This window comes from Equus quagga, unplaced genomic scaffold (assembly GCF_021613505.1).
Source record: "Equus quagga isolate Etosha38 unplaced genomic scaffold, UCLA_HA_Equagga_1.0 153_RagTag, whole genome shotgun sequence".
NCBI lineage: Eukaryota > Metazoa > Chordata > Mammalia > Perissodactyla > Equidae > Equus > Equus quagga.
In genome coordinates, this window is record NW_025796915.1 from 1182916 (window position 1) to 1201636 (window position 18721).

Here is an 18721-nt window from a genome sequence, read left to right on the forward strand (position 1 = left end):
AACTTCTTGGTACTAATGGTCAGTCATCAAGTATCATTTCTAACTGGTATTTGTCCACTCAAATGCTTGAAGATAGGGTATCCTTTAGTGTGTTATCCCACAGCCCTTTCGTCTATTGATTAAATTATTCCCTACCTGCAGACATACATATAAACTGTGTGGAAATCTTAAAGTTGGACCATATGGTGAGGTGGCCATATAGGGATACTAAAACAAGGGTGGAGGGGCCAGCCCAGTGGCGTAGTGGTTAAGTTCACCCACTCCACTTTGGCAGCCCAGGGTTCACCAGTTTGGATCCCAGGCATGGACTTACATATCACTCATCAAGCCATGCTGTGGCGGCATCCCACATACGAAACAGAAGAAGATTGGCACAGATGTTAGGTCAGGGCCAATCTTCCTCACCAAAATGAAACAATAAATAAAACAAGGGTGGACAGCAAGATATGCTCCTTAGAATGGCCAGTCATGGGTTTGAATATTTGTTTGTCCTGCAGGAACATGAGCACACTCGTGTATATATTCATATTCTAGCATGGTTTGGACCTTGAGCAACATGTAAGAATAAAACCCATGATTCTTTATCTAGTGAGACAACATCTGCTAGCAGGACGAAGTGGTAGTCTTAATCCTTCTTGGTCATGCCCTTGGATGGTAACTGTACAAAGCAATTCATTATACTTCGGCCTCAGCCGTGCTCTGATGGGGAAAGGATTACCATCCTTCTAGTGAGTAGCCAGATGGGGCAGACTGTACATCTAAGAGATGACTCGTCTCCCTGCAAAATAAAGAAGTGGCATTGCTGCTGCTGTTTATGAAGGGAACAGCTTGTAAATCTAGGCCTCAGATTTTCAGGAGCTCATCATCCTTCTCATTTTCACACGGTGTTTTCAATTAGCACTCTTGTAGGCTTGAAAAGAGAGACCTGGGAGAAACAGCATGGAAGATTGTGAAAGAACACAGTAATTGATAACATAGTGTCTCCTCATGTAGGTAGACAGCAGTTATTGCAAGTTTTAAGCCAACAGTGGTTTTCCATTTTGAGCATTTTGCCAGTAACTCTCTCTCTTAAAGCTTTACTTATCTTGAGGATATAAAGTATAGTATCTGCTTTCACAGATGACTTTGAAAACCTAGAGTATTACCATTATCCTTGATTTTAACCTACAAATATTTTGCCCTTGAAAAAATAATATCTAAAAATGTGAACTGTTTTATTACTACAGATTCTTACAGTCTAGCCATGCAAACATGACTAAGAATAGATAGTTCCCCACACCCCCTGAAACTCTCAAATGAAACAATTATAAAGACTGTGATTAATACTAGCTTGGCCTCATTATACAAATATGTACAGAAAGCTACGCCTGATGTCCCCAGCGTTTGTGGTACAATTGATTACTCTGACATGAGCTTGGCAAAGGTTTTGTCCACTGTCAGGAGCCAGTGAGTGAAGGGAAACTAATGGTCTCTAGTTTTAGAGAAGCAAATTAGAGCTGGAAGGGACCCTTATCCCAACGTTTTACATATGAAGAAACTGAGTCCCAAAGAGGTGAAATGCCTGAAAATTCCTGAGTAGATAAGTGAAGAATCTAGGGCTAGAACACATACATATATCTAAACTCTGGTCCAGCGGGGTTTCTTAAACATTCCCAAAAGGAGGTGGGGATGGGTGTAACGGGAAGCATTAAAAATCTGGGAATGAAAGCATTAAGATAAATAGGAGGTAAATGGAAAAAAATTACAATCCAGTAATTATGTCATCAAATTTTGGTCAGCCCATTTAAAAATTATTTTCATAGATATGCAGTAGAAGAATGACCTCAGCTGTCATCTTTCTTTGTGGCTAACTAGAACCTAGAGAAAAGTGGAGCGAGGAGGAAGCCATGGGGGTGACTTCATATTGAGAGGTTTATATTGTAGGGGAGGAAGACTTTTCCTCTACCTAATGTGGGTTCGTCTGGCCAGAGAACGAATTAAATTCACATGAGACAGAATAGCAGGAGATAATTAAACAAAGCTTTATGAGGACCATGGCCCGGGGCCTTTCTGCCCGAAGGAAGAAAGGGCACCGAAGAAGTGGGGTGCACAGAGTGGTTATATACCCCCAAACAGGGTGTTCCACATATGATTGAAATGTCCCTCCCACAGTAGTCACAAGATTGCCCTGTCGGCACAGCACGTGATGGACACAGCAGGTAGTGGGTCTGCTATCTCGGAGGGCGTAGCAGGAGGCAAGTCTATTGTCTCAAGCTGGATGGTCACAGGTGAGCCCAGCAATCAGTTCCTAGCCTAAGGATAGATGCTTAATCCTTAAAGAAATGCCAACGTTGGAGGGGGAGGGAAGTCAGTTACAGGAGGTTACCAGACAAGCACAATAAACAAATGCAGATTTAAGTCCTTGCCTTCCCCACTGATTAAGAGTTTCTAGAGAGGAGGTCATCTCCCCTTCTTCCTGGTAGAGAGGGAAATATCTTTACAATGTAAATGTCTCTTACAAAGGGTAAGTAAATTCTACTTTTACTTTTCAGTTGCTTTCCTGTCTGCAAAGTAACTAGCCTCAAATAATCATCATGCCAAAGAGACATATCTTGGGGTGGCCAAATCCAGGTCCCCACAATATAAACTATCATGTGTCTATAAACTATCAAAATCCATATGTTTCTTGATTTCAGTTGAACCAAATGATAAGTATTTGGCTGTTTGAGGATTGAAAAAAAATCTTTATGTGATTGCATTTTTTATCAATGTGAGAAAATTTATTGATCGTATTCACACAATACATTCCTACATATGCAGAGATCCTTAGATTTATACTTTAAGAAAACTGATTTGGCCAATTTTGACCATGCATTCTTTGGTCTAAAGTAGAGTACTAATTTTCTGTCATCAGATTTGTCCCTGATAGTTACTTTTCTGTGTTCAGCTCACGATTTTCCTACTTCCCCATTGTTGCCGAACTGGAGCAGGGCCATGTTTCTCATTGAGATGTTATCTGTAACATCTCAGTGAGGTGGGCTTCTTGCAGCTTTCTGAGCTCTTTAGTTTACACACACTGTGCTCCTCACCTTAATCCTTCTGAAAATAGAACAAAGCATTCTTTTTAACCCATAGCTCTAGTCCTTTCTGATCAATGCTTACCTTTTTGGTATCTTCCCCCCCCCCCCCCCATTCTACAGGTCTTAGAACTCCAAGATGTTCTGTAAGTGGTTTTACTTGTGAGGAACGAGAAGCCATCCATGGAAATTTGAATTGAATGGAGGCAGAAAGGGAACACAGATTACTCTGCTTGTGAAAGAACTATCAGTTATGAGTTAAATACCTTCACTCCAGGAAGCCATATGAGGGAATAGCAAAAGGAACATCTATAAGAACTTCCTATGGAATCGTCCTTGTGAAGCTTTGAAAGTGTACAACCACTCTCCCAAGTCTTCAGTTTCCCATCAGCTCTGTTTCTGTTAAAGTGGATCTGCATATATTCTGCTGACTAGGCAACCCCGAGACTGACATCTTCTTCAGCAGAAAGGAGGCCTTCTCATTGTTCTACTTCAGATTGGATCCTTTTATCGGTGGGTGGCATGGTGGTGGTGCTCTGGTTTTCTTACCTAGCTGTCACTTATTTTAATGCCTTTGGGGGTTAATTTTTTTATTCCCTTCACCCCCACCAAGATAAACATCTCCATTTTCTGACCTCTAGGCTTTGTTGCTCAGCAGGGTTCTGAAGGAGAGTTTCTCTCATTGGACAGGCCCAGTCTTTTCCCATCATTGTCCTGCTGTGATCCCAAAGAAAGGAGCTTCTTGTTGACAGTGTCCTGTGGAGCCAGGCTGTGTTTCCTACCCCACACAGCACAGTGGGTGCCAGCCCTCATCTAGGCTTTGTGATTGTTGTCTTGAAGGAGAATGCTCTTTCCTTCCTCCTTGGGACTGCCTGCTGTTTCTAAGCATTGCTCCTGTACATACCTGGTTTCCCAGCCCCAGCAAGGCTCTTCTGTTCCCATCTGTTGGCAATGTATTGTGGAGCATTTTTGCTGAGGAAAAGGTCATTGGTAAACAGAAGAGAACCAAAAAGTAGTTTCTCATTTGGTATTGAAAAAAAAAAAACCCTGAAGTTTATTGTAAGTGAAAACTAAGGGAATCTCTGTCTGCTTTAAGTGTACTGATTCACAGATATGGATAGTTGCAGGTGTCGTTCAAAATAGTCTCTCGAGCTGACAGAAAAGGGCACGGAGGAATTCTCACCTCCTTTGTCTTCCTTCTGTAGCTGTAACTGCAGAATCTACGTCAAGAAGGGTAGGCTCCTTCCTCTCCTCCACTGCTAGTAAGTGATTTTATTTTTTTTAACAACGAAAGGGAAGAGGGGTCTCTATTCTCACCTCAGGGTTTGTTTGTTTGTTTTGATGCTCTAGAGCACAAGGCTGACAGTTGCAGCTGAGATCTTTGGAACCAAAGCAGGGCCTGCTGAGCCCATTGTCTAGGCACCAAGCCACTGAGAGCAGGTGGATGTGTGGCCTCCTCACAATATGCTCATAAGCCAGGGTGGAAGCCAGAAACCCTCTGTTAGGTTGCTGCACCATCCCGTCTTCTTAGCATCTCCTTTACGTGATTTCTTTATTAGCCCAAAGGAAATAAAACAACAAAAAAAACAACCTTTTTTTTAATGTCTTCTGTGAACACACATCAAATTTCCATGCACTGAAGCCCACATTCCACTTGGCAATTTTTTTAGAATTAAGAGCTCATCATTGTCTATTGCTCTAAACCTAGGCAACTTTCCTGCTTTTCTGTATTTTCCTGTTTTCCTGCTCTTACCTCCTGTTCCTGTCACTTCTCTGACTCCTTGCCTGCTAAGTCCAAGCTAGAACACACTCTATGGCAGAAGGACGTTCAAGCCAGTTCTGAAAGTTTGTGTCTGCCTCCTGCCAGACACTTTCTCTCCTTTCTTCCTTCCTCCTAATATTTCTCTCTGTTTCTCCTTTGTGTTAGTTTTGTGCAGCTTTGTTAGCAGTGCTGTTGACCAGGTAAGACTGTAATTTGGTCCAAAGATCATCATTCTCCTGACTCTAGATAAGACACCTCACACTGACTTGAAATATTTGCATATTCAGGAATGCATGAGATCTTGAGAGAGCCTGTAGTCTGAAACCATTTTCACAAAATAAGCAGCCTGCTTTTGAAATGCCGCCTCTCCCAGTAGCTACACACCTGACACACTGGTGGCTGGGATTCAGCTGCCACATAACTGTGAGGTTCTGTAAAGCAGATCTGTGTCGCCTCCTGTCTCCTCTGTGCCCAACCAGGAGGTGGTAAATGAGGTTACAAGCTAACACAATACCTAATTCATGTTTCCCAGTAAACTTGTAGATGTTACTGTACTTATATGTTCTCGAGAAATAAGTTGTTGCCTATTCAGTGTTACAGATTTCTTTTCTTTCTTTCTATTAAAACACAAGGAGCAGCTGAGGAAAGTGAGACAAAGTGTTTTATTTCTGACAAAATTAAATTTTAGGAAAAACTTTGTGTACATGTGTTTGGAACTGTTGAAATGCCAAGTTTTCTTTATAAGTGTTTTTGTAATTGAAACTTTTAGATTTCCTTTGTTTTTTAAGAAGTTGATATGCTTGCTTGACATTTGCCTCATTAAAACTTTTCTATGACGAATCCACCCGATTCAGTTTTACCTGCATTATAATGAAAAAAAGTCCTACCTCTCCCTTTTCTTTTTTTTTTTTTAATCCATGCGCATCTTCCTCTCTTTTATATGTGGGACGCCTACCACAGCATGGCCTGTCAAGCGGTTCCATGTCCTCACCCGGGATCCGAACCAGCGAACCCCAGGCCGCTGAAGCAGAACGTGCACACTTAACCATTGTGCCACCAGGCTGGCTCCTCCCTCTACCTTTTCATCTTAAAGATTTTGTCAACTTTACATTAACATCATCTCTTATGCTTTTAAAACAGAAACAGATTCATTTTCCTAATTGCTTATTCGAAATGCGACTGAGCATGTTTGAGAATTCAGTTCTTTTAATGTATGTTGTAACAGTACAGTGAGTTGTAATTCATTCTAATTTAGCAGTAGTATTCTGGAGGCAACTTGAAAGAAGTTTGCTCTTTTTAAAGTCAGTGACTTTAATCCCCTTTATGGGAGAAAATAGTCTTCAGTCTTCCTTTGACAAAGAGCTAAGTTGTCCTTAAATTCCTGCTTTTTAAAATAATCACAACTTAACCAATCAAAATTACCTTTAAAGGAAATTTGTCACTTATTTCCACCATGCTTTTAAAATCCTAGGAGTGAGGTAACCTGGGTCCCAAAGCCTGCTGCTCTCTCTCCAAGTAGCCAACTGTGTGGCATCAGGCAAGACTTGCTTTGTTTCAACTCCAGTTTCCTCTTCTGACATAGCACGTGCCTCCGCTCTCCTATACTGTTGTTAGAAAGACAGAATTAGGTAACAGAATTGACCATGCTTTGAAAGATATGAAGACTTGGTTTTATGAATGCCAAGAATTATTGAGGTAACTTAGTTAGGGTTGGGCTTGACAACATTAAACAGAAACCCAAGTCAATGAAAGCTTAAACAAGAGAAGTGTCTCTCATAGAAAAGTATCCCAAAGGTTGGCAGTCCAAGACCAGTATAGATGTTCCTGTCTGCACCACAACATAGTTCCATTCTCAAGGTCACCTCATGATCCAGAATAGCCACTTGGCCATCAGCCATCATTTGAAATTCTGGCAGCATGAAGAAGAAAAGAGGGCCAGAGCAAAATGGGCAAACTCGGTTGCATCAGCACCCTTTAAAGAGTCTTCCTGGAAATCACAGTTACCACTTCCATGACTCAGTCACATGACGACAGCTACCTATGAGGGAGGCCGAAAAATGTCGTCTTTCCTTGGACATCACTGCCCCAATAATTATGGGTTTTAGTCAGTAGAGAAGGAGAAAATGTTAATCTCATGACTCATGTGTGACTTCATGCATACACTGAAGCCAGCTCTGCTATATAAACGAGCAGGATGCATTATCTTGCCTTTGCCTCTTGGCCTTCTGAGAGTGACCATGTACTTCCTTAGCACTTTTGTTTACTTCCAAACAGCCAGAAAGCTGAAAACTACCTTCCGTCTGAGTTAGCATTTCCTGTTCCCCCCTTAGCTCCTCCCCTTCGCCTCAACAGCTGGCGGCCAGTCTTTTTTAGTAAAAGTCAACATAAACAGGTGGTAACATTTCCCCCACTTGTTTGTTCCCTTTCTCTAACTGCTCAGCTTTTGCTGGGCTAAAACAACACCAGGATAATCTTTCCCTGAGGGTGAAGAAATTGAAGCATTGCTTGTTGGAAAAGCTCATAGCTGCTTCCTGCCCTCTGAAACAATTTCCTGCCTTGCAACTGAAAGTTCCAAGTCAAGGGCTTTTTCTTTGTTCTATTTATTTATCTTTTGACACATAGCCTGCACTCAGAAGTATATTTTACAATATCTATAGAAATAAACACTAGCTCATGTGCCAGCTCATAAAAGAGATCAGGGTTGAGTTAGACAGCTCAGGTGAAAATGTACATCCTCTCATCCCAAAACCATTGCAGTTTAGTTTCCATAGGAATGTGTGTCTACAGGGAGAAACTTTTGCCAGAGGTAGAAATGTAAGTTCTCTTAGCCTAGAAAAATGCAGACAAGAGAAGGGGCCATGGGGAAACAGGAACGGCATTGGGAAATTAAGAGCAGGGCCAATCCAAATTGTCCAGATAGAAGGATCTTTGTAAACCACGTGCAACACTGGAGCAATGGGAAGACTCCTCAGCTGTTCAGGTAAGAATACATAAGACAGTGAGTATAGTGGTGGTCTCTTGTTTGAGTCTCAAACACTCCACCTGACACTTAAGAGTCAGAGTTCTTTATAATCAGCTCCTGCGTTCTCCATTTCACTTCACTGTTTGGGACTACAAAAGTGTTTATAAAACAGGGTTTTTGCTCTGAGGGGATGACGGTTTAGTGGGAAAGACAGATGTGCATAAGTGGTTCTAACAGGGTACCTTGTATTAAGAGCTTTAATAAAAGTAAATAATTTTTGGAGAGTGAAAAAATTGCTTGAATTTCAACTGATAAGGATGGTTTTTCCGTAATTCCAAGAGGTTTTGCAATGGGTAGTAGAGCTGAGTCTTGGGAGATCAGCATCTTAAGATAAGGACTTTATCTGAAATGTAAATGAAATATAAAAGTCTAGACTGATAACCATCAGAGTTTTTCTATAGAGGTTGAAGTAACTGGAAGGTAAGAGTAGTTAGATTAATTGTAATTTAGACAAATGGTTTTCCAAAGTGTGTTTTTGACTCATTAGTAAGCCATTAAATCAATAAGTTGGTCAAAACCTTTTTTTAAATTAAATTGAAGAGAAACTACCAGAATACACTGTATGTAGTAAGGGTAGGTATTATTTTGTGAAACTTTGTTTCCACTTTAGTACATACACATGTGCTGGGTTACAATGTAAAATGTGTTTCTTACCCTGGAGTCACAATAAAAATAGTCAATGACTGTTTCACTAACTCTGAAATTGGACGGAACTGCTGGGTTCAAGTTTGGGCTCTGCGTTTTTCTGCTTGTGTGACCTTAGGCAAGTTGCTTAAACCACTCTGTAGCTCAGTTTTCTCATCTATAATAGGGATATTAATAGTTTCTACTGTGTAGAGTTTGTATATGGATTAAATTAGTTAATCTATGTAAAACACTTAGATTAGTACATGTCACAGAATATTAATATACATGTCACCTAAATATTAACTGTTTTATGAAAGACTCAAGGGAAAAGAGAATAATTAGATACATACTATAGGCCAAGCACTCTGCTCTGCTTTTTATATAAATTATGGCATTTAATTCCTACCACAATCTTATGGCATAGGACTACTATACCCATTTTACAAATAAGTAAATTAAGACTCAAAAATGGTAAGCAACTTGCCCAGTTAAACAACTGGGAAAGGGCAAAGAAGGGATTTATACCCAGATAGTTCTGACCCCACATTCCACCATAGCCATACTGTCTTATAGGTACTTAGTAAGACTGACATGAGCTCAAAGCAGTGGCGTAGCACGGTGAGTCGGCGAACCAGAACTAGACCTAATCATTCAACAATATTTGTCAAATGTGTTTCTTGTGTCAAGAGATATATTGGTCCTTGTCCTCATGGAGCTTACGTCCTGCTGGAGGAAAGAGATTGCAAACAAGTAACCTAACAAATTCAGCTAGTTGCCAAGATGAGATGAAATGATACAAACTAGGGTAGAGGAAAGGCCTCCCTGAAAGAGTAACATTTGAAGACAGACCAGATTGACTCAAAGGAGCTAGCACTGAGGAAGTAGAAAGAACAAAGTCTGGAGGCAGGAATGAACCCTGGGATTTCAAGGAAAAGAAAAAGCTGGTGAAGTTGGAGCAGAGTAAATGAGAGGTAGAGTGGCTCTGAGGTTGCCAGGTAGGCAGTAAGGAGATCATTTAGAGCTTTGTAAGGCGTGGTAAAGAGTTTAAATTGTATTATAAGTGTAGTGTGAAGAGAGTTCTACACAAGTAAGAAACAAGATCTGATTTAGACTATTAAAGGCTCACGCTGGATGCTGTGGAGAGAATTGTGGGGAGATGAGTGAGGAATCAGACCAATTAGAAGGTTGATGCAGGAGTCCAAGTGAGAAGTGACAATAGTTTGGCCTACAGTGGTGGCAGTGGGGACAGAAAAGAACAGATGAATTCAGGATATATTTTGGAAATATAATGGACAGAAGTTGCTGAGGGATTAGATGTGCAGAATGAAAGACAAGGAACCAAGAATGACCCCTAGGTTTTTGGCTTGAGCAACTGCGTGGTGAGCCTCAGGTGCCCTTGCCTGTGATAGGTAGACTTAAGGAAGAAGCAAGATGGAGGAAAGAGCAAGAACTCTGTTTTGGACTTGCTAAATTTGAGATTCAGCCAGGAGATTAACACCTGGGCAAGACATTTACATCTCTCTGCTATCCATTAAAAGCTTCCTTTCAGTTCTTAAATTCTGTGGTTCCACGAGATTTTAATTTCAGGTCAGTGTTTACTAACATTCCGTCCAACCTCAGCACATGCACACACACAGATCCAGTTACTCAAGCTGTTCGCTGAACTATGAAATTAAGGAATGGGTTCCTTTTTAATTCTTCAAGCTCCTTAGGAAAAGAATTTTTAAGGGCTGGCCCGGTGGTGCAGCGGTTAAGTGCACACGTTCTGCTTTGGCGGCCCGCGTTCACTGGTTCAGATCCCGAGTGCAGACATGGCACCGTTTGGCAAGCCATGCTGTGGTAGGCGTCCACATGTATAAAATAGAGGAAGATGGACATAGATGTTAGCTCAAGGCCAGTCTTCCTCAGAAAAAAAGAGGAGGATTGGAAGCAGTTAGCTCAGGACTAATCTTCCTCAAAAAAAAAAAAAAAACAGTTTTTAAAACCTTCCATCTGCATTTGTTTAAGATTGGCATAAAGCAGCTGAATGTTCTAGATTATAAAAATCATACCATAACCTGATGGTTAGAAAATCCTAGGGCAAGTTATGGAAAGTGTGCTTGAAAGAGACTGGCCGAAAATAGATTTGGCATCATTCAAAGAAGGGTAATATGAGAAGACATCATTGATATGGCCAAAAGGTTTATGGACTCAGGGGCTGGCCCCGTGGCCGAGTGGCTAAGTTCGCGTGCTGCGCTGCAGGCGACCCAGTGTTTCGTTGGTTCGAATCCTGGGCGTGGACATGGCACTGCTCGTCAGACCACACTGAGGCAGCGTCCCACATGCCACAACTAGAAGAACCCACAACAAAGAATACACAACTATGTACCAGGGGGCTTTGGGGAGAAAAAGGAAAAAATAAAATCTTTAAAAAAAAAAAAAAAGGTTTATGGACTCAGCAAATGGGTTCCTGCTAGGGATGCTTTTGCTATCTTCAAGGACAGAAATTAACTAAAGGCAGCTGGGTCCAGGCAGTAGAATGTAAAATGATAACCTTCTATTTTTGGGGGGCTGGTGGATTTTTTAATTGAACTTATATTTATCAAAAGAATTTCTTGTTTTTAAGGACAAACTAATGTGATCGTTACAGATTTTACTCATTCCTCAGGAGAATGAATATTTTAAATATATTCATTCATTCAAACATTTTCCAAGTACTTACTACATGTTTTGGGTGTAAAGTTGAGGACATCCCTCTCCTCAAGACCCTCACAGTATAACAAAGAATAAACACAAAAGCTAACTACAATAGAATCTGATAACTTATCAAACAGCTGTAAGCAAAATGTTCTGGAAAATACAAAGGAAAGATTCAGAGCTTGTGCTTGGGGGAAGTCAAAAGAGGACTTTACCAGGATAACATTTTGAGCTAGGCCTTTAAAAGAGTAGTTCTTTAAGAGAAGCTAAAAATAGACCTAAAGATATGAGCACATTTTTGGTGTGCTCAAGTAGTTCAGTGTGACTGGAACACAGGTTGTATCCAGGGTATTGATAAAAAACAGAGAGTGAGGTTTTTTGAAAATGGATTATAAATGGTCCTTGAACACTATGCTAAGGGATTCAGCTTTTATTTTGCAGCCAGGGGGAAGGTATCAAGGTTCTTTTTGCAAGGCAGTGACGTGAGAAGAAAAACTAAACCAGGGATTCTTGGTATTGTTTCTGCCGTGAACCCTTTTGGCCATCTGGTGAAGCCATGAACCCTTCTCAGAATAATGTTTTAAGCGCAGAAAATAAAATACATAGGGCTACAAAGGAAATCAACTATACTGATGTATAGCTATCAAAACATTAAAAATTAATTATACAGGAATATTTGTGTTTCTTAATAAAGAATTAAACAACAATCTAGCAGGAGCTCTAATAATTATCATAATTTTAAAGTAGGAATGACCAGGGGCTGGCTCCATGGCTGAGTGGTTAAGTTCGCGTGCTCCGCTGTGGCGGCTCAGGGTTCGGATCCTGGGCGCGGACATGGCACTGTTCGTCAGGCCACGTTGAGGCGGCGTCCCACATCCCACAACTAGAAGGACCTGCAACTAAGATATACAACTGTGTACGGGGGGGTGGGGGTTGGTGAGATAAAGCAGGAAAAAAAAAAAGATTGGCAACAGTTGTTAGCCCAGGTGCCAATCCTTAAAAAAAAAAAAAAAGTAGGAATGACCATAAATGATATTACGACATCTGCAGCAGCTGTAATGTGATGTAAAAATATCTTTGATTCTGTTGGTAGCAAAGTCACAGGTCCTACCAATACTACCAGGGTTTGTTGTCAACATTTACAATCAAAGAAAGTGCCAAATTTCAGTTAGAGGTTTATGAAAATCAAGATGTATGTTTTCTCTCCATCCGCGTTTGCAGTCCTTAGTCCTTGCCAGACTCCTGAATTCAAGGCAATGTGGATATAGACTGGTTAGGAGACTGTTAAAATAGTCGAGACAAAAAGTAAGAAGAGCTTGTAGTAAGGGTGGTGAAGGAGCAGATTGGAGAAACATTTGGAAATGTGACTTGGTTTCTCCCAACACTCAGTGAGAAATTCCTCAAGGAGGAAGTTTGAAGTAATGTGTGGTCTGGCCAGGCAGGTTCACCAGGAAGGCAGCATAAACCCCTTAAGAAGCTGATCATGTTGCAGTATAGTTTCATGAACTTGTTCAGCTAATATTTATTACCCTCTGGAGCAGGCACAAAGAATACAGCAGAGCAAAGATGGTTCTTGCTTTCATGGAGCAGACTGTCTAGTAGAAGAAACAAGATTAAACAAAGCTAAGGAGATATTACCATTTGGGATCAAATGCAGGACAAAAGTGGTGATACTCCAGAGCACATTGGGAGGGAGTAGGGACCTATTTTAGATTGTGGGGTCTGGACAGTCCTCTCTAAGGAAGTGACAGTTAAGATGAGATTTGGAAAACAAATAGGACTTAGATAAAGAGTCAGGAAAAGAATATGAAGCCCAACTTTTGTTGCTGCTTTAGAGGAACTGAATGAAAATCAGAAAAGCTAGGGAAGAGGCAGATAGGAGTTAGACTATGTGAGGTCTCTGACCATCCTAAGGATCTGGGATATTAAGTGCAAGGCGAAGCGACTGAAGGCTTCAAACAGGAAAGTGATATGTGGTTTACAAAAATTCTGCTGGCTGCTCTATGAAGAGACGGCTGTGGGGAGCAAGAATTGAAATAGGGAGATAAGTTGTGGCTGTGGCTGTAGTCCCTGTGAGAGGACGTGGGAGCTCAGACTAAGGCTGTAGCAGAAAAGAATGAAGGGGAGAAGAGGATGGAATAAAGCTATATGGGTGGTAGAATGAACAAGATGAATGATAGATTAGAGGTAGGAAGGAAGGAGGGAGAGAGAGCAGTTGCAGATGCATCTCAGGCATCAAACACATTCATAGGGGCACCATTTACTAAGTTGAGAAGCCTGGAGGAGGAGCAGAATGGAGCAGGCAGGAATGGCTAAAAATCAGACGTGCTTGTGGGCAGGTTCGTTTAAGATGCAGGAGGGTAGGTGTTAAGTAAGCATCTATATTGACAATTCTAAAACTTAAACAAGTCTGGATGTGGGGTGACATTTACTAAAGACCCCCAAGGAGGCCCTTTTTGTTAGCTCTTTCCTCCCAGATGCTGGCACTGCTCTGCGGGCAAAAAGTCAGACCCTGCCTCAACATCAGCCACCCTGACTAAAGATTTCATTGTTTGATCCTTGGCCCTGCTACCAAGTTTGACTATTCTTTTGTCCTTCCCTTGACACCAGAACATCATCTGGACCCAGGTGCAACTTGTTTCTTGGCTTAAGTCAGGCAGTATCTCTAAAGATGTCCAGAGCATTTAATTTACAGAGGTTTCTTGTGTGGGATTTCTGCAGGGGGAGATTTGCATCTGCACAAAAGATGCTAAACATCCTCGTCGCTTACAGTGAAGTAATATCTGTTTATGATGGCTGACTTTATATCAAATATGACTGAGATATTTACTGATTGTTTCGTAGAACTGGGTGAAAATAACAGGATGGACCAGGTGAATTGCAGCTACTAAATATGCTAACAACATAGAAGAAAGGGAAGTAAATTACAGAAAATTGTAAATTGTGATCATGCAAAGAAGGGGTTTCACTGGAGCCTGAAGACCTTACCCACAGCTAAATGGGGCCCAGATTAAGCATGTCTTGATCTTATACATAAGTCAAAGGATCTTTTCTAAAGATTGTGCCTATTAAAGCAGTAAAGACTTTTCTGCAGGTTATATACCATAATGAGCTCCAGGTGTTTAATGAGAGAGACTAGTACTATGGTTGAAAGTGGTAACATCCAGTATCTCATCTGAAAACGAAGTGAGCCTGCTTGCTTCACAAAATGAGGCCCCAATTCAGCCCATGAGATGAAGAGGACTCACATTTTTAGATGCTCTGGTGCAGGCAAACAAATATTCTGGGAAAGGGGAAAGAGTTTCCCCTTTGTTTTTATTTTTATAATTAGGTAAGCATTTTACCTGTAAGGAGCAAGCCACTGACTTCAGGCTGCAGGCCCACTTTTAAAGACAGTAAAATAAAAACAGCATTAAGGAACAAACCAGCCTAAAGAGCTTGATGGAGCTTCCCAAAAGCCTCTGGAGGAATATACAGGCGGTCCCCAACTTACGATAGTTTGACTTAGGATTTTTTGACTTTGCGATGGTGCAAAAGCGATACACAGTGAGTAGAAACCATACTTCAAATTTTGATCTTTTCCAGGGCTAGTGATGTGCGGTACGATCCTCCCTCGAGCTGCTGGGCAGCGGCAGCGAGCCGCAGCTCCCAGTCAGCCACATGATCACGAGGGTGAGCGACCGACACACTGACAGCCATGCTGTCCCAGACAACCATTCTGTTTGTCACTTTCAGTCCAGTAGGCAATAAATTACATGAGACAGTCAACATTTTATCATAAGATAGACTTTGTGTTAGGTGATTTTGCCCAACTGTAGGCTAATGTGAGTGTTCTGAGCACGTTTCAGGTAGGCTAGGCCAAGCTATGATGTCCGGTCGGTTAGGTGTATTAAATGCATTTTCAACTTACAATGAGTTTATCTGGACATATCCCCATCATAATTCAAGGAAGATCCGTACAGCATCCTGAGAAGACTCAGCTTACATCTCTGTCACAATGGCTGTCTCAGATGAGGGTAATAATTGCCTGGCCAAAAGATATCACCAGCGTGAAAGAAAAAGTGTCATCTCACCCTGGTTCCTTGTTTTCCAGCCCCCAGAAGTCTCTCATCTAAGGATTTATGTTAAGTTGTGTCAGCTCCTACTTCAATATGCAGTGTGAAGTGGCAGGATGCAAGCCTGACCCTCCTCCCCCCACCACGGGCCTCGCTAACTGACCCAGTCCTGCAGACAGGATGCTGCCTCATGTCCTGGACCTTGCTGCAAATTCCTGCCCCGCTAGCTGCTTCTGCCTTCCTCTTGGCAATCCCAAGAGACAGAGGCCGCAGGGGCAGGAAGGGAATGAGCTGGGTCTCCAAGGCTGAAACCCTTTAGATGCCTGAGCCCCAGCTGGTTTGCCATGGATCTGCATTTCTGGGTAGGGAGAAGGGGTACCTCCCGGCTCCCTCTAAACTCCCTTTCTTAAACCCGTGGCAGCACAAAACAAACGAGCTCATTGTGTTCTTGGATACAAATGTTGATTCTAGGTGGTGTTAACATTCTGTTCATAAAAGAATGTAACATATTTCTCCCACACCATATTAGACTGATGTGTTGTTTGGCCAAGAGAAGTACAGATTGCTGGCTTCTGCTGGAAAAGTTGGACATTTAAATGTATGCAGCCTTTGGAAGCCTAGGGAACAGTCTCGGAATAGCAGCCAGGCCCCTTCCTTGGTTCCAGCTCTGTCTTCCTCCATCCAATCTCTCCTTTCCCAACTCCATTGTTTGCATATTGCATTGGTATTTCTAATCTCTTGTAATTTATGAAGATGCTTTCTTAGAATTAGGTCTTGTTTCTCAAGGACCTGGAAATGTGAGCATTTGCTCTCTTCAGGAGGGCCTGGAAGGGCAGGGCTGAACATTTTTAGCTTTCTTTCCCTAGGGGAAAGATTTGGGAGGTCCTGCTCTTCGTTTTTCTTTTTCATCCTCCACATGGGAGGGAAGGGCAAAGGCTTCAGACCAGAGGTCCCTCCAAGCATTCCACCCAGGCTCAGACCAAGCCCAGGACTCATGTGCTGGCTGTCTTGGCAAAGCAAATTCCCCACATTCCACAAGAGCTCTTGAGGGGGAAATAGAACTAATGAGAAAGTGGAATTCTTGATGCATATGCGTGCTCACTCAGGTGCCAGCACGTCTCACACAGACAGATCCTCATCCAGCATTTCCTAAGAGTGGTAGGGCCCATTTCCAGATGTGTGGGAAAGCTGCCTGTGACAGAAGTGCTGTTGGGAAGACCCAGTGCCCTCTGCTGTCCTGGCCAGGAAGCACCACGACGGTGGGGAAGAACCCGGGGATTCAGGAAAGCTGGCGACTCTGTTATAATCCCCTGCAGACCCATGCTGGTGTGGAGGAGGCCTCAGCTCCTTGCTATTCAAACGTTGAGTCTGCAAGGGGCCAGATTCCTCAGTCTAGCTGGCTCTCTTTATGTTTCATGGTTGTGAACCAACCAAAAGTGAAGAGGATTTATAATAAAACCTCAGCCTCCCGCGTTATCTGCTTGTCTCCTTCCTGAGACGGTGAGGAACAGTGGCGCCCTCTCCTGCCCTTGAACCTGGCCAGCAGGCCCAGGCGAGGGGAGACAATGAGGGCAGCTTGCCCAAGAGGAGACCTCCCACTGATTAACAGCCTTCTAGCCACACCCTCGCCTGGGAATGCGGCTTCCAGAGGCCTTGCTGGCTCCAAGGCTTCCAGGCGAGGGGAAGTTGCAACTGCTCCCACTCAAGCATATCGGCATCTCCAAGGGGCCTCTAGAGCTGGCACAACTGAGAGACTGGCTCAGCTTACAAGCCAAGACAGAGCTGCCGCCCCCTATGCCCCTCTGCCTGCAAAGAGAGCAGCACAACAGTGGGTCCGGGGCTGGGTCCATGGCGGGCTTGATGCTGCAGGAGTGTGTGTGTGTGTGTGTGTGTGTGTGTGTGTTGCTGAATGATAGGGTTGGAGATAATTCAGATAGGAGGGGGCCGGCTGGTGAACCAACTACTTGGACAGCCTTGCAGTTTTGCAAAAAGGCACAAAACAATCAGTTTTTGTTTTTGGAAGCTTTTATTATTATTATTATTATTTTTTGTAAACTGATCCCTCCTTGCTTGGAGAATAAAAACACAACTCGCCAAACAAACCCCTAACAACAGTGCCCTTCTCTCTCTGGGACCAATTTCCAGACTGCACAGCAGTCCTGACAAGGTCAACAAGCCAGAGCTGTAAGCGGAAGATCTTTATCTATATGGGAAATAGGAAAATCATTTGACTGATAAAAGGAAATACAATAAATAGCATCTAAATTCCTGGCTGCGTTCCCCGGGGCCCCTCCTCTGCTGGAGAAAGTGCACAGGGCAGGAATACATGTGCTGCTCCAGCATGTTTAAAAATAGCATACAGCACATAGCCCTTTCTTACCTTCCAGAAAGACTTCATTACCGATCTTCAGCCCTGAGCCTGCAGAGCTGCTGCTGGCACTTTCTTCTCCCTGCGCTGGAGTTTTCTTTTTGGGAAGCATGAAGGCTGTGCATGTGATACATTTTACTCACGGGCCAGCTCCTACTCAGCTAGTTTTTCAACTAGGCTTTTCAATCAAGTCACGTCTGGAGCTCATGTTGAAAGTCCACTGTATTTAACGGGGTGTTAACTCTGTTTATGCTCTGGGCTTGGGCAGTAATTTTACACTCTGCAAAACTAGCAACTTGAACCCAAAGTGGTGTGCTGTCTCTCCATCCCCAAGCCTGTGGGCCTCAGTCTCCAGGCACCTCTGGCCCGGACTTCACCCTTCCTCGAGCTCAGGTGGCCAAAGAAGGCCTGTATGTGGAAACCTGGGGTACACACCCACTGCTGCCGCTTGTTAGCATGGGAATGACTGGAGGCAGGTCTCTTCATCTCTTGGAGACTCATTGTTCTCATCTGTAAAGTGGGGATTTTAATCCACCCTGTGCACCTCGAAAGGCTGTGGACTTACAACAATGTCATAGTGGAAAAACCTTCGGCTGGGTTCTACAAAGACACCCGCTCCATCTCTCCCAACCAGGCCACTTCTGCATCACCTCGTAAGCCATTTAACATCTCCAGACCATCTCTCCACTAAATCCTGGGTGGTTTGGATTGACAGTGAGGCCCACTGATAAGCCTATGTTTTCACTGTGCTCCTGCAACTTTCTAAAGTCCATTATTCCTTCTACATCTATTAGTGCGCATCTGCTCTCAGGAAGAAGCTCTTCTCTCTGTTTATTTATTCACAGTGCCTGGCCCTAAAAGGTGCAGAATAAAGAATCTCTGAGTCTGGATCAAAATAACAGACGCACATGCAGCTTGTAATAAACTCTGAAGTTCTGATGAACTATGTCTTGGATTATTCCCACTGATCTAAAAACTGGATTCTTAGGGACCTTCCAGAGTCCCCACTGCTCAAATACCATGTGGACCTTGGTGTTCTCTCTCCAGGAATCAGGCCTTGCCTCCTGCATGTCGACAGCTCAGATCTGAGTCTCCAGGCCCCTCCTCTCTGGAGTTCCTGATCTCTATTTCCAGCGCCCTTGAACCTTCTCCATC

The 18721-nt window shown here is 42.9% G+C and overlaps 1 protein-coding gene across 2 annotated transcripts in view; it reads left to right on the top strand.

Moving 5' to 3' along the window:
• Positions 1–5675, top strand: part of LOC124233097 (high mobility group protein 20A) — a 76128-nt gene extending 70453 nt beyond the window's left edge. For both annotated transcript variants that reach the window (XM_046650209.1, XM_046650208.1), the window contains one exon: positions 3180–5675. In XM_046650209.1, coding sequence (XP_046506165.1) covers positions 3180–3256 — 77 coding nt within the window. In that variant the 3' untranslated portion in view covers positions 3257–5675. The remainder of the gene's footprint in view (positions 1–3179) is intronic.
• The last annotated feature ends 13046 nt before the right edge of the window (positions 5676–18721 follow it).